We start from the raw sequence: 16,041 nt of genomic DNA on the forward strand, positions 1-16,041 counted from the left end.
CGATTCTGGCCAAAATGATAAGCACGATTATTTTGATCAACATTAAGATCATGATTATTATCACGATTATTTGTTGATTTTAACCAAAATAACTTTTTTTGTCACATAGGCAGGGTTTTTCCTGGGTCAAAATGGGTCTTCGGTGCTCAAAAAAAATAAAATAATGTGTATATATATTCTTTTTTTTCTTTTTTCTAATCAATGTATTTTTTCCCAGGTGTTTTACATCCCCCCCCCCCCAACACACACACATATGTTCGTCCTATTTCCCCTAAAGCAATAAAGTTAGGCTACTTAAAGACACCATACACTCATAAAGAATGTTCTAAATGGCATAAATGCTGCCAATTAATAATTGTTAAATTATATTGTAATAATTAAACTTATTGTAAAAGGTCAGTAGCCTAGCCTATTGATTAAGGTGGGCCAAGCATGTACACTGCTTGCTTCATTTGATCTTGATAAGCTAAGCATTCTGTAGCAAATATAAAAAAATAAACCCACTTTTCATTAATTAAAACTACTTCAGCATAATAATGCACCTAAAATACAAAGAACAAGAAGGGCAGCAATCGCTATCGAATCAACAGACATGTGCAATCTAGCTAGCAGGGGAAGAATACAAACAACAATAATCACCAGTTAACTTGATTTAAATTTGCAAGAATTATAAACCAATTATCACCCTACGTCACACAACTGTCAAGCAGGCTCAACTGCGCATGTCGGTTGCAAAAGACGAACTTCTCCCCGGTCTATTACACTTGGAGTGTCGATCAGATCATCATATATCTCTGGCCACTGGATTGCAGGGCTTGATATTAACTTTTTGAGGCTCTTGGCCTTTGGACAAATACATTTACGTTTCACTTGTCTATGCACAAAAGTCACGATACTCGGGAAAAACTAGCCTGGCTAACGGAGGTCGCTTTCTCAGGCAAATGATGAATGAAGCAGGCTCGGTTAAAGAAATCCGAGAAGCTGGCTATCTTCATCAGGCTTGTATCTACATTAGGCCTACATCCTCCCTGACGTTTCTGGTGTATAATGGAGTGAAATACAACATTGTGCACACTGCCAGTGAGCGAGTCTGACTGAGGCTAACGTCAGTGTAACGGGGACGCAGTCTCACTCAAATTGCCAGTTTAAACAAATCTGAAAAATAATCGGACCAGCTGGCTAAAAGCAGAATTTGCATGTCTCTTGAAAACTGCCCTGCTCGACTTTTTAGATGTAAAATTTACTGTAAAACTGTAAAATTATGAACCTTGTGACATGAAGTGAAGACATGGTTGCCGCTCGACTATGCGGTCTGTACTGGACGAATTCTCACTCAAATTTCAAGACTTTCTTGACCCAAATCAAAATTCTGATGCGACAGATCAATGAGTAATCGCTTTCTCTTTTAAAGGCTGTCCTCCTCAACCTTTTTGGTCTTTTTAAATCGTAAAATAAAGATATTTTTATTATCCGTGTGTCCCGTGTGCCATTTAAAATTCCCGGTTTTCTGCAACCACATTGCGCGCATCCCGAATGTTTACAAACAAATAATTGGTGTATAGACTTATACAATAACAGGCTTAAATGAACTTACAACATAAGTTATACGACTTGCAGTTCTCAAGGACGCACATACGCAATCTCAACTGCGGTGTGAAGCGCGCGTCCGTGCAATTCTAACATTGTGTACAGCCTAATTTCTGATACCGTGGCGGCAGAACTTTAGCCATAGAAGAAACACTGCACTATATATTATCATTCTAGGTTAAGAATACCAATGGAAGCTGCGTTGGAAATCGTAAATAAAACTTTTGTCAGCATTTTGAGTGGAAACTTCATTTTCATTTGTACAGGTGTATTCGTGCACGTCGGGCTGGCCCTCGCAGCGGAACGACAGTTTAGTGGCCACTCTGTCCATTCGCGCACCTCACAGTTGCGTATTGATCAGACAAGAAGACACGCTTATCAACTCGATTACTATTGATCAAAACAGAACGAGGGTTCGGCTGTAGCATACTTGAAACTTACTCTAATGAGAACACCATAAAATAGGACTCAGACACGGGGTTAACATAAATGGGTTTTTACTAAAGGGTTTCAGGGTAAGGGTAGTGGGACAAACTTTAGATTAGGGGTCTTCCCATCCGGGGTCTGTGGTCCTTCAGTGTGGTTCTGGGGGGTCAAAGCAGAGGGAAAGGTTAACAGCAACGTTCCTCCAGGGTTGTCTCTCTGGTTCTCTCTCCCCCCTCCAACCTTGGGCTGGATCCCCTTTAAGCCCTGGCCTGATTGCCTGATGGGCTCCAGGTGTGACCAGTGCCATGTGCCCAGTGGCTGCAGCACCTCGACAGGCAGGTAGACTCCCTCTATCACTTCCCCCAATTGAAGTTGACGGACCCGCCTTTTGGGCCGGATTAACTGGTCTGACTCCCCTGGTTTGCTACAGCGCGCCAACATTTTCTCTACGCAGGGAAAACCCTGGTAGGCTAATTATACCACAAAACGTTTTGCAAACGGCATGGTAGTCATCCATTCGTCAAAAAGTTATGTTGACTGTAATGCAGGATTCCAACTCATAATAGAGTTTATTTAAAAGTTGTCTCTCTGAAAAGACAGTAAATATTTGTCGAGTGAATAATTAGTTAATGATTAGTGAATGTAACTCATGTTGTGACTTTACTTGAGGAGGCACATTACTATTAACAAATGATTAATTACCGTCTCAATCCATGGATACCGCCATTGTAGAAATTAACACATGAATTACCCTGTTAAGTCAGGGTTTTGGTTCACACAGTTAACTAACATTCATAGTTCGCACGATTAACTAAAGTAGTTAACTCACCTATCAGTTAATGTGTTAATGTCAATAGGAATTGATACATGATTCCAGATTTAATTAATACTAAATCATATGTGACTCCCTATTACCAAATGATGTGTTCATGATCAGTGCATCATTAAATACTTTCTGAGTTATGTATTAACTGATGATGATTCATGCATTAGTTAATGCATTAATGAATGATAATTCATACACCCTTATTGTAAAGTGTTACCACGCTTAGCAAGTCGGAGGTGGTGCGTTCGAGCCCAGTGAGTGGCGAATGAGCCTTGTCATGACGGAGCGTGGCTGTTACATACCCGTCACACACAAAATAGTTTTTGAGCTTCATATAATATAAACATTACGTTGGACTCATATTGTTATATTTGCCAAATGTTTTTAACTACAATATTATTATATCACTAAGTTTTGGACACCTTTGTGCAGAGGATGATGATACTAAGGCCCAATCCCAATGTCCCCCCAAACCCTGAGCCCTGAACCCTCACAGACTTACTGGACATCACCTAGTTAGTGATTTAGTGCAAGAGACTGGAATTTATCATCAAAGGACAACCTACACACTAACGCTGCACGATTCTGGCCAAAATGATAAGCACGATTATTTTGATCAACATTAAGATCATGATTATTATCACGATTATTTGTTGATTTTAACCAAAATAACTTTTTTTGTCACATAGGCAGGGTTTTTCCTGGGTCAAAATGGGTCTTCGGTGCTCAAAAAAAATAAAATAATGTGTATATATATTCTTTTTTTTCTTTTTTCTAATCAATGTATTTTTTCCCAGGTGTTTTACATCCCCCCCCCCCAACACACACACATATGTTCGTCCTATTTCCCCTAAAGCAATAAAGTTAGGCTACTTAAAGACACCATACACTCATAAAGAATGTTCTAAATGGCATAAATGCTGCCAATTAATAATTGTTAAATTATATTGTAATAATTAAACTTATTGTAAAAGGTCAGTAGCCTAGCCTATTGATTAAGGTGGGCCAAGCATGTACACTGCTTGCTTCATTTGATCTTGATAAGCTAAGCATTCTGTAGCAAATATAAAAAAATAAACCCACTTTTCATTAATTAAAACTACTTCAGCATAATAATGCACCTAAAATACAAAGAACAAGAAGGGCAGCAATCGCTATCGAATCAACAGACATGTGCAATCTAGCTAGCAGGGGAAGAATACAAACAACAATAATCACCAGTTAACTTGATTTAAATTTGCAAGAATTATAAACCAATTATCACCCTACGTCACACAACTGTCAAGCAGGCTCAACTGCGCATGTCGGTTGCAAAAGACGAACTTCTCCCCGGTCTATTACACTTGGAGTGTCGATCAGATCATCATATATCTCTGGCCACTGGATTGCAGGGCTTGATATTAACTTTTTGAGGCTCTTGGCCTTTGGACAAATACATTTACGTTTCACTTGTCTATGCACAAAAGTCACGATACTCGGGAAAAACTAGCCTGGCTAACGGAGGTCGCTTTCTCAGGCAAATGATGAATGAAGCAGGCTCGGTTAAAGAAATCCGAGAAGCTGGCTATCTTCATCAGGCTTGTATCTACATTAGGCCTACATCCTCCCTGACGTTTCTGGTGTATAATGGAGTGAAATACAACATTGTGCACACTGCCAGTGAGCGAGTCTGACTGAGGCTAACGTCAGTGTAACGGGGACGCAGTCTCACTCAAATTGCCAGTTTAAACAAATCTGAAAAATAATCGGACCAGCTGGCTAAAAGCAGAATTTGCATGTCTCTTGAAAACTGCCCTGCTCGACTTTTTAGATGTAAAATTTACTGTAAAACTGTAAAATTATGAACCTTGTGACATGAAGTGAAGACATGGTTGCCGCTCGACTATGCGGTCTGTACTGGACGAATTCTCACTCAAATTTCAAGACTTTCTTGACCCAAATCAAAATTCTGATGCGACAGATCAATGAGTAATCGCTTTCTCTTTTAAAGGCTGTCCTCCTCAACCTTTTTGGTCTTTTTAAATCGTAAAATAAAGATATTTTTATTATCCGTGTGTCCCGTGTGCCATTTAAAATTCCCGGTTTTCTGCAACCACATTGCGCGCATCCCGAATGTTTACAAACAAATAATTGGTGTATAGACTTATACAATAACAGGCTTAAATGAACTTACAACATAAGTTATACGACTTGCAGTTCTCAAGGACGCACATACGCAATCTCAACTGCGGTGTGAAGCGCGCGTCCGTGCAATTCTAACATTGTGTACAGCCTAATTTCTGATACCGTGGCGGCAGAACTTTAGCCATAGAAGAAACACTGCACTATATATTATCATTCTAGGTTAAGAATACCAATGGAAGCTGCGTTGGAAATCGTAAATAAAACTTTTGTCAGCATTTTGAGTGGAAACTTCATTTTCATTTGTACAGGTGTATTCGTGCACGTCGGGCTGGCCCTCGCAGCGGAACGACAGTTTAGTGGCCACTCTGTCCATTCGCGCACCTCACAGTTGCGTATTGATCAGACAAGAAGACACGCTTATCAACTCGATTACTATTGATCAAAACAGAACGAGGGTTCGGCTGTAGCATACTTGAAACTTACTCTAATGAGAACACCATAAAATAGGACTCAGACACGGGGTTAACATAAATGGGTTTTTACTAAAGGGTTTCAGGGTAAGGGTAGTGGGACAAACTTTAGATTAGGGGTCTTCCCATCCGGGGTCTGTGGTCCTTCAGTGTGGTTCTGGGGGGTCAAAGCAGAGGGAAAGGTTAACAGCAACGTTCCTCCAGGGTTGTCTCTCTGGTTCTCTCTCCCCCCTCCAACCTTGGGCTGGATCCCCTTTAAGCCCTGGCCTGATTGCCTGATGGGCTCCAGGTGTGACCAGTGCCATGTGCCCAGTGGCTGCAGCACCTCGACAGGCAGGTAGACTCCCTCTATCACTTCCCCCAATTGAAGTTGACGGACCCGCCTTTTGGGCCGGATTAACTGGTCTGACTCCCCTGGTTTGCTACAGCGCGCCAACATTTTCTCTACGCAGGGAAAACCCTGGTAGGCTAATTATACCATGCAGTTTGTCAGTGATAAAGTAAGCAAACAGCGTTTGATTGGCCATGACTTTACGCAGCCGTTTCTAACTCCTCCGACTGCAAGCAGCAACTCTCACTGGCCGTTTCATGCAGCCACAGCCAATGTCGAACACACCTATGGTTTACGGAGCGCTAGATTAGCTTTGCCAAATAATTTAATGGTGGGAAGCCAAAATCGTGATTGTGATTAATTGTGCAGCCCTACTACACACAGGTCTGGCTATATTGACCATCAGTGAACTTTGTGTTTAAACTTACTGATGTTAACTGTTATTTCTAACTCTGTTTACGTCAGGGTTGGTTGCTCCTTCCATGCTTGTTTGTTTACTGTTCTTCATCTTTCTTGTCTTACGAGGAGGGTTAGCCAGGATCTTTGTCTCTCTTCCAGGCTTCCCCTGGTAACCCTCGTGTTTCACATCACTACGCTGTGAATTGTGGGAAAGTCTGCAAAAATGCTGACTTTAGGGTGCATTAAAACGTCTGCATAAAAGCCCTCACGAGTCACAATCTTGACGATTTGACAGTTTGACAGTGGGACAGCTCTAAGCCCTCACAGACTTAGTGAGAACGGGCCTCAAAGTCTGTGAGCCTGTGAGGGTGGACATTGGGATTGGGCCTAACGGTTCATTAACTCCAGATTGATTGTCCTGTTGTCTGCTCCGATCAGTGTGCTGTGCGCAGCTCTACAATATATTTTATTGCGATGTTGAACAGTAAAAGTAAAAACATCTGTTTTGAACAGTTTTTATATTTCAGCTGCTATTAAGTGTGTTTTGTGCCCATAGGATTGTTTCTTCTTCACCTGTAGTAAGAGCTGTGGTTATATTTAAAATGAATATACTGCATTGAAATGTACTGAATGACCAATTGCCTCTCTTTTGCTGTTGCAGTTGTTTTTTTGCTCTCTGAAAATGTCTTCATTCCACTGAATTAACTTACTAATTCACAGTGAAGTAACTCAGACCAGCTGCTCTGGAAGCGATAACTCTGACTTGATGAACCCTGAGAGGGGAAGCTCAGACTTCAGGGTTAGGCTCAGTTAGTAAAACCTGCTTTCTGGAATACACCTCTGATGATAAGAGAGAAACAACATGTTTACTTAGAAAGTCTGTTGCTAAGTCACTTCTCAACAGGTGAAGTGTATTTTCATCATTCCTCTGCTTATCCCTGCAGTGTGGATCATGGTGGAGAGTGCAGGATCAAACCTGGCCTTGTGAAATGTGAGTATTGACTGCAACTTGGTTCTAGTACACAAGGTCATACAAGGGACAATACCGTTAGTGACTTGGACACTGTCAAAAATGGACACACACACACTGTAATCACTACTTTAAGAAGCAGTGATTTTAACACAATTAGCCACATCAATACTGTGTGTGCTATGTCCCCTCCACTCCCCACCCCTCCCTTCTCCCCTCCTCCTCCCTTCCCTTCACATCCCTTCTCTTCTCTTCCTGTTCTCCCCCCATCTCATCTCTCTCCTCCCCTCCCCCCACTCTTCTCCTCCCTCTCCTTCTCCCCTATCCTCTATTCCCCACTCTGGATGGATAGTTGAGAGAGGGATGGATGGAAAAGGGAAAGAGAAGAGGAGTGGAGGAAGGAGGAGAGACAACTATCAAACTACTGAAACACTTGCTTATACACATACACTCATCACTTGTGCTTTAGTACATTTATACTGATGTCATGCCAATACATCCTGAATCAACACATTAACATAAGTCTTTTTAATGAGCAATTCATTCATTTGGAAGAGAGAGTAAAAGGATTTGGACTGATGACTGGATGTGTATGAGTGTTTCATGAGTGTGTGTATGAGCAAGTGTTTCAGTAGTTTGGCACTGGACGGCCTCTCATAGAGAGGAGAGGGATCTACCCCCATACCCCTCCATCTTTCTATCCTCATGTTTCCCTCCACATTTCATTTCATCCCCCCTTTTCTTTCTCTATCCCAGTCTTCTCTCCTCCTTCCTCCACTCTTCCTCTTTCCCTTTTCCATCCTCTCCCTGACCACTTCCTTCCCTCTTCCTCTCTCCTCCCCTCCTTTACTCCTGCTCTGTTCTTCTGTCCTCTCTTCTCTCTCTTCCTCCCAGTAGCCGGTGTGTGTGTTTCCTCTCCCCCTCACCCCTTGCTCCCTTCCCTCTCCACTGCCTTACCCTCCCTCCCTCTCCTCCCCTCTTCCCCTCCTCCCTCTCCTCCCCTCCTCTCATTCCCTCTTCCCCTCCTCCCTCTCCTCCCCTCTTCCCCTCCTCCCTCTCCTCTCATTCCCTCCTCCCCTCTTCCCCTCCTCCCTCTTCTCTTCCCCTCGAATGTGAAGGGAACAGGAGGCAGATAGAAAGATGGAGTGATGGGAAAGGGAGAGAGAGAGAGAGATTCAATCTGGCAAGAAAGATTATACTATAAAATTCTCCAAAGTGGTATAGGATGACATATTTATGACATAATCAAATAATAATAATCACATAATCTAATCAATCTATTACAAAAATAAGTGCGGGATAAACATTTACAATAAAAGAACGGACTTCTTCACTCTAGGACAAGGTGGGGATGGGGATGCTACTTATCTCCAACGCTCTTCAATGTGTACATTGATGAGCTAGCAGTGCTGTTGGAACAATCTACAGCCCCTGGCCTCAACCTAAACAAAAGGGAGGTAAAATTCCTTCTCTATGCCGATGACCTAGTACTGTTGTCACCCACAGAGCAGTGCTTACAGCAGCATCTGGATCTGCTAGAGCAATACTGTCAGAACTGGGCCCTGACAGTAAACTTTAAAAAGTCTCAAATAATGATCTTCCAGAAAAAGCCCAGATCTCAGGAAAACAAACATATGTTCACTCTAGGAAACACCACACTAGAGCACACCCTGTCCTATGACTACCTGGGGATCAAAATCAGTGCCTCTGGAAACTTTGGACTAGGAGTGAATGCGCTGAAGGAGAAGGCCTCTACAGCCTTTTTTGCAATTAGAAAAAAATTCCATAAAATAAAAATACCAATCAGAATTTGGACTAAAATATTTGATAGCATAATAGCACCAATAGCGCTATATGGAAGTGAGGTATGGGGTCCACTCAGTCAGCATGACTACACTACATTAGATGGGACAAGCATCCAATAGAGGCCCTGCATGCTGAATTCTGTAGAATTATATTAAACATACAAAGGAAAACACCCACCAATGCATGCAGAGCAGAATTAGGCCGATATCCATTAATTATAAACATTAAAAAAATATCACTAAAATTCTGGATACATCTCAAATCAAGTCCCCAAGATACTTTGCAATTTGAAGCACTGCAAACCCAAGAACTGAACCCCCAAAAGAGTCCTTTCAGTCAGCTGGTCATGAGACTAACTAACCAACCAACACCCAACATTGCCCCATCTCAGATCAGCACCTCTCCACAAGCACAAATCAGAGTAAACCAAATTGTTCAACAAACCAAAAAGGCCTATCTGGAACATTGGAACAACCAAACCAAAACACAAAACAAACTAAGTTGCTGACACTGTTGTTACCACATGTTCCGGACAATACAGACTGTCGTTCTGTATTGTGAGAGAGGGAGAGGGGGAGGGGGAGAGAGTCTGTCTGTCGTGAACTAGAGAGGGGTGTCGGTTGCAGATGAGTCAGTTTATTATTAAACAAGCTGAACCCCCTTTTAAACAAGCTATTCTATCAACGTTGTAACCAGCAGTAATTTTCAGATGGAATTGCAATTCAAACAGTACCATTTGCTAACTGAAAATATGCCCCCAAAAATCGTAAATAAGCTTGACAATTATTTAGGGGGAAATGGCTCATAAAAAAAAAGCTCACTTATTGTCAGTCAAAACACAAAAGGCAATGTAGCCTTTGTGGAGAAGCTGACCCCAGTACATTTACATTTATTCATTTAGCAGACGCTCTTATCCAGAGCGACTAACAGTAAGTGCAGGGACATTCCCCCGAGGCAAGTAGGGTGAAGTGCCTTGCCCAAGGACACAACGTCATTTGGCTCGATGAAAATGTATTTGTGAGTAAGTAAGTAAGTTAGCAAGACCTTATTTATATAACACATTTCATACAAGAATTGTAGCTCAAGGTGCTTTACATAAAATAAATAAAAACAATAATACAAGTGATAAAAGTAAAATTTGGGGTGTGCTTGCCTTTGGCGAGCACAAACCATTGTTATCTCACATATATATTAATATATTATTATTTCTTTATGCCCCCCTAAAACTTTGTCAATATTAGGACTACATAGACAACCTAGGTGTCAAACGTTTCGTCTTGGTAGCCATTGAGTTGCTTGTATTTGGATTTACGTTCCGTTGCACGGTTTAGTAGAAATTAAAGTTTTTGTGGCGAAAAGTGAAGCTAACGGTGGCTAACTTGCTAGCCACAGCCACTAACGTCACGAAAACTCGCGTGACTATCTCTAGCAGAACATTAGTTTAGCAGCTCGTTAACTTCTGGGAGATGGCTAGGCTAACTGCTTTACTGCAAGGCAGCTGCAGAAACGCCACAAGCAAAGAAGCCTGGGTGATAACTATTTGCTCATTTTACTTCTGATATGACACACAACTGGGATGTGTAATGTACAGTATAAAGTAATATCATTAAGGAAGTACATTTACTTTTGGAAACAGTCGGCTACTATTTCACTGAAGCATTAGCATCATGACATTAGCCTATGTTGCCCGGGCAACACATAGCTACTACAGTGGTCTATGATGCATCTGTTTTCAATCGTTAAAATAAACATTCCTCACAAATACATTTTCGTTGTAGGATTTATTATGCCATTAGATTACAAGTAAACGATTTTTGAGTGAAATTATCATTACCTGTGGTTTCAAACCAGTGTAGCTCACTCCAACGTTGTAGCCTATGTCTAGTAGCTAACAAAAACATCTCCACGGCTGTTTACAGTAACGCTACTGTTTGAAACGGCAGCACGTTTGGCACTATGCCCTTACTTAAATCAAACATATTTCAATAAGTGAAACTATCTGATTAGTGACTACTAACCTGAACTCCATTGCCACAGCCTAAACGTTGTCAATCTGTTCATAAAAATAATTCATTTCAGCCTAGACCGTACAATGGAAGTAACGTTAAATCGAATTCAACCAACATAATCTCTACCAAGACAGTCTACAGTAGTAGAGCCTACAATTTACCGGGGCAGCTTCTCTACACTAGGTCTATATCCCATTTTGCCTTGTTACTGACCATTAGGTAAATTTTTACACCGGTCTGCCAAATGTATTCGTTTTGATTCAACTATGAGGTTGCTGATCACCATTCCCTCTTGCAGGAGGGAGCATTCTTTGTTACTACAAACTTCTGCTGGGCGTCTAGCATATTGGCTAGCTGGCTAATTGTTACTAAGTAACAACTTTGTTGCAGGAGCATTCTTTGTACATTGCGAGCTAACAGTCATCCTAACCACAACCCCTCGACCCTGACCTGACCCCAACCCCCCTCCCCTGACCCCAACCCCCCTCACCTGACCCCTACCCCACCTCTCTCTCTCCGTTGCTTTTTTCTCTCTCCCTCTCTCTCTCCCTCTCTCTCTCTCGCCCTCGCTCACTCCCTCTCTCTCTTTCCCCTCTCTCTCTCTCTCTCTCTCCGTGTCTCTCCCTCTCTCTCCGTCTCTCTCTCCCTCTCTCTCTCTCTCTCTCTCTCTCTCTCTCTGTCTCTCTCTCTGTCTCTCTCTCTCTCTCTCCCTGCCTGCTCCACTCTTGGGTTAGTATGTGTGACGTCTTCACACGGCCTCTGGCCTAGCTTAGGCTTCTTCGCTTTAAATAATGATGTCGCTATAAATAATTATGTAAACCGAGGCCACTAAGCCCTCATAGAAAATGTAAGGTCAAAGAAACAAAAGAAAGGTTTGAGGTTACTCTAATAATTATTAATAAAATAGGCTAATGTAATAATAAAACTGCTAAATCCTTCTCTAACTACGCTCCTCTATCTTGCATAATGAAACATAACGTTTTTCCAAAGTAATTAATAAGGATGCGCTTGCCCTCATTACTCAAATGATGCCGTTCAGGGCGGAAAAATTACAAAATAGGACGCGAGTGTCTCAGAAATAATATAGAGCTATTTGTCTTCATGGCCAACCAATGAGAATATTGTGAATACAAACAACACAGACGGCAAATAAACAGGCGATGTTAGCCTTGCATTGTTTGAAAAAGAGGAAGCGGGAAGCCAGCTAGTATATAATAGGCAGATGTTGGATGTTGGATCATATCACACCATGGAAAACCAAAGTCGTCCCCACGTCTGGATCGTTGGCAGCTCGTTGGTATACTGGCTTGTGCGACACGCGGAGGAGGTCGGACTGTACCCCGACCTTGCACTGGAGTGCCATATTGAATGGGTAGGGGTGAGGGGCATGAGGTGGGCAGACCTTGTGCCTAAGCTCCGTGAGAAGCGTGGCATGCTTCCCAGCCCGGACATAATGGTGCTCCACGTCGGGATAAACGACCTCAGCCAAGTGACCGGGCTAGACCTGACGAGGCGGATGAAGCGAGACCTGGGGGCCGTCATGGAGATGTTCCCAAAGACTGCTGGTGTTTTCGGATATCCTGGAACGCTGCGTCTGGAGGTAGCAGAGGAGCACCAGCGCTTCTGGTATCGACAGGGCAAGACATCGAGTCAACGCAGCGTACGTAGCTTCCTGGCCGACCGTGGGATGGGGAGCATTCAAAACCCCAAATACAACACGGTTTCGTGTGGATGTACCTACCCGACGGTGTCCACCTTGATCACGTTGGAAACAATGTGTTCTTGGGAAACATCCAAGATGGTCTCCGACGACTCTGTGCTAGCCTCAGCACACACAACAACGACTCTTTTAAGAGCCACCCAAAATGAAAAAAAAAAAAAGAACAATTAGACCGTTCAAAGTGCCGTTGTAATTGTACAACCATGGGGTCTTACAGGGTTAAATGGGTTAAATCTTTACATCTTTGAAGTGTGTCATAAAAAGCGGTGTCATATAGCTCAGCTCACTGTGTCCTACTTTATATAGCGACGTCTCTGAGCTTGCTTTAAAATAACAGAAAACATTAATATATTTATGTTGATACATTAAGATGCTTTTATGAATCAATATGTCCTTCCACTTCAGAAACACTGTCCTACACATAATTAGACAAATGCAATATTATGCTGGGGACACACTAAACAATTTTTTTTTTTACCTTATAAGATTTTCAAACTGTGAGAGACCACAAACATGAGGACAAAAAAATCCTAGATTTAGCCGTTTTGCTCCTACAGTGTGTGGTGTGCCATGATTTGACAAAGACAGCACACCACACACAAACAGATTTCCAACCAGTGTCCCGACTGTTAATGTGACCGCTGTCCTCCGTCCTCCAACTCAACCACTCGTCACACGCAGTTAGGGATGACAAACTGTTTATTTCTGCAACGGGATAATTTAGTGTCGGGGTTTCACTGAGAAATGGTTTCTAAACCTAAAGCAGAATAACATAGCTAGCATCAAACACGGCTAATCAATCAAACAAACTAAAAAAGTTATATTCAATGCCCAAATCCAAACAATTGCATAAATCTAACCTTTTTCCCAATAAATAATAACAATAAATACACTTTTGAAACCATATATGATCCAACAGTTCTTCACCCAACTTACCGACAGACATTCTCCCCAATTCTGTGGTAACAGTCCCAGAATTCCACAGTTTTGCTGCCGGCTGCATTACTCTGGTAATTACAACAAAAGGCCAATAGATGGCGTGAACTCCCAACATTATGCAGTAATTTAACTACATATTCACATCGTTACATTAACACAAGAAATCTCGCTAAATCTGTCGAGATTTAAGAATAAGCATGGCGGACTTTATGCAGGAAGAAATTGCGATGATAGTGTTTGGAATGATTTTCACCGAAAAAACTAAAGGGTTTGCTGTTGCCACAAATCAATTCCATTTATTTTTGTGTTGCGCCGTGACTCCGTTTGTTATGCTTCTGTCTTCTCTCAGCTTGCTTTCTGATTGGATATTGTTTTGTTTCACGTGATAAACTCGGGGTTAGTCCTCGGGGTTCCCCCCACACATCAGGATTTCTGATCGCAAATATTCAACATATTGAATATTTAGGATTCGCGATCGGGGCGCCTCCTTCCCAGCAGATTCGGTCACTCTTGACACCCCTCACACCAAGGGAACATCTGATAATGAATAATCTGTAGAACCATCAACATAAGATTGTCGGAAGGGGCGAAATCAGCCCGATTATCCTGTAGTGTGTCCCCAGCATTAGACGTCCCATAGCCTACAACCTCATAACCAGGTGCAACAGGTGCCCTGAGAGGATTAAGGAGTTGAAGAAGCAGATGCTGTGTCTTCCTCTTGTTGGACAACCAACAAGTTGTTTATATCTGAAAACAATTGACTAAGTTACCTACTGAGCGATACCATCTGAGTGATACATGTAATTTTTACAAAATAATTATCAAGGGAACACAATGTTCAGAACTGCAGTCATACACTTAAATGCTTTTTAAAATATGTAAACACCAGGAGACTATGGGTAGCTGGGGCAGCCGCAAGCACACCCTCACAATTTCCCCAGAAATTGTATGCTCTCTAGTTAAAATAGCAACAATAATATAACTAATAAAAGTGAGGAGTGTTTATAGACTGCTGTAGTATGCGTTGCCATGGCAACAGAGGCTAATGTCATGATGCTAATGCTTCAGTGAAATAGTAGACTACGGTTTCCGAAAGCAGATTTACTTCCTTAATAATATCAGCTCATATTGTACTTTACACTTCACAATTGTGTTTCATATCACAAGGTAAAATTAGTAAATAGTTAACACCCAGGCCTCTTTGCATGGCGTTTCTGCAGCTGCCTTGCAGTAAAGCTAATCTATAGTTAACATAGCCATCTCCCAAAAGTTAAGGAGCTGCTAAACTAATGTTCAGCTAGAGGTAGCCTCTTTTTGAGACGTTGATGACGTCAGTGACTGTGGCTAGGAGTTTAGCCACCATCAGCTTCACTTTTCACCACAAAAACGTAATTTCAACTTAAACCACGCAACGGAACGTAAATAAAAGTACAAGCAACTCAATTGCTACCCAGACAAACTTTTGACACCAACATTGTCTACGTAGTCCAAATATTGACTGATCCTTAGGGGTGGGAAAATAAATAATAATAAATATATATGAGAGAGAACAATGGTTGTCCTCTCGCCGAAGGCTTGAGCACACCCAATGATGATGATCAGTAATATATTGTGTCTTGGTCTCCCCCATCAGATGCCTGTGAGCTCACACTGGACCCAAACACAGCACAGAGATTCCTCTCTCTGTCTGAGGAGAACAGAAAGGTGACATGGAGGAGAGAGAAGCAGCCGTATCCTGATCACCCAGAGAGATTTGAGTACCGTCCACAGGTGCTGTGTAGAGAGGGTCTGTCTGGGCGCTGTTACTGGGAGGCAGAGTGGAGTGGAGGATGGGTTTCTATAGCAGTGACATATAAAGGAATCAGCAGGAGAGGACAGGGTTATGACTGTTGGTTTGGACACAATAACAAGTCCTGGAGTCTGAACTGTGATGATAACAGTTACTCTGCCTGGCACAATGGTAAGAGCACTGCCATACCTGCCCCCCCCTCCAGCTCCCACAGAGTAGGAGTGTATCTGGACTGGCCGGCCGGCACTCTGTCCTTCTACACAGTCTCCTCTGACACACTGACCCACCTGCACACATTCCACAGCACATTCACTGAGCCCCTCTATCCTGGGTTCAGGGTTTATCCTTACTCCTCAGTGTCCCTGTGTCAGGTAGAATAGCCCACAAACTCTCTCACACACTGTGCTCACATAGATGTTATTGAAGTGTATACAGTTGTAATTGATATCCCAGAGTGATTGTAAATATTGGGGTGTGTTCAATGTTTGTACTGTTTTAATTGTTGACAAACAACAAATCCTGTCTTTGATCTCAGTCCCATTGAATGTGATGAACTAAATAGTGTCGTACTGACTAAATAAGGAGAAATAAATGTTTTATATAGGATGATAGAAGACAAGCTGTGTATTTGTTGGTGACCCAGTG

The 16,041-nt window shown here is 42.2% G+C and overlaps 1 protein-coding gene across 1 annotated transcript in view; it reads left to right on the forward strand.

Annotated features, from left to right (window-relative positions):
• Positions 1 to 16,002, forward strand: part of LOC146274031 (NACHT, LRR and PYD domains-containing protein 12-like) — a 44,766-nt gene extending 28,764 nt beyond the window's left edge. The window contains exons 10-11 of the mRNA XM_084704532.1: positions 7,108 to 7,154; positions 15,241 to 16,002. Coding sequence (XP_084560658.1) covers positions 7,108 to 7,154; positions 15,241 to 15,776 — 583 coding nt within the window. The 3' untranslated portion in view covers positions 15,777 to 16,002. The remainder of the gene's footprint in view (positions 1 to 7,107; positions 7,155 to 15,240) is intronic.
• The last annotated feature ends 39 nt before the right edge of the window (positions 16,003 to 16,041 follow it).

This window comes from Hypomesus nipponensis, chromosome 9, assembly GCF_054491055.1.
Source record: "Hypomesus nipponensis isolate SF chromosome 9, ASM5449105v1, whole genome shotgun sequence".
Taxonomy (NCBI): Eukaryota; Metazoa; Chordata; class Actinopteri; order Osmeriformes; family Osmeridae; genus Hypomesus; species Hypomesus nipponensis.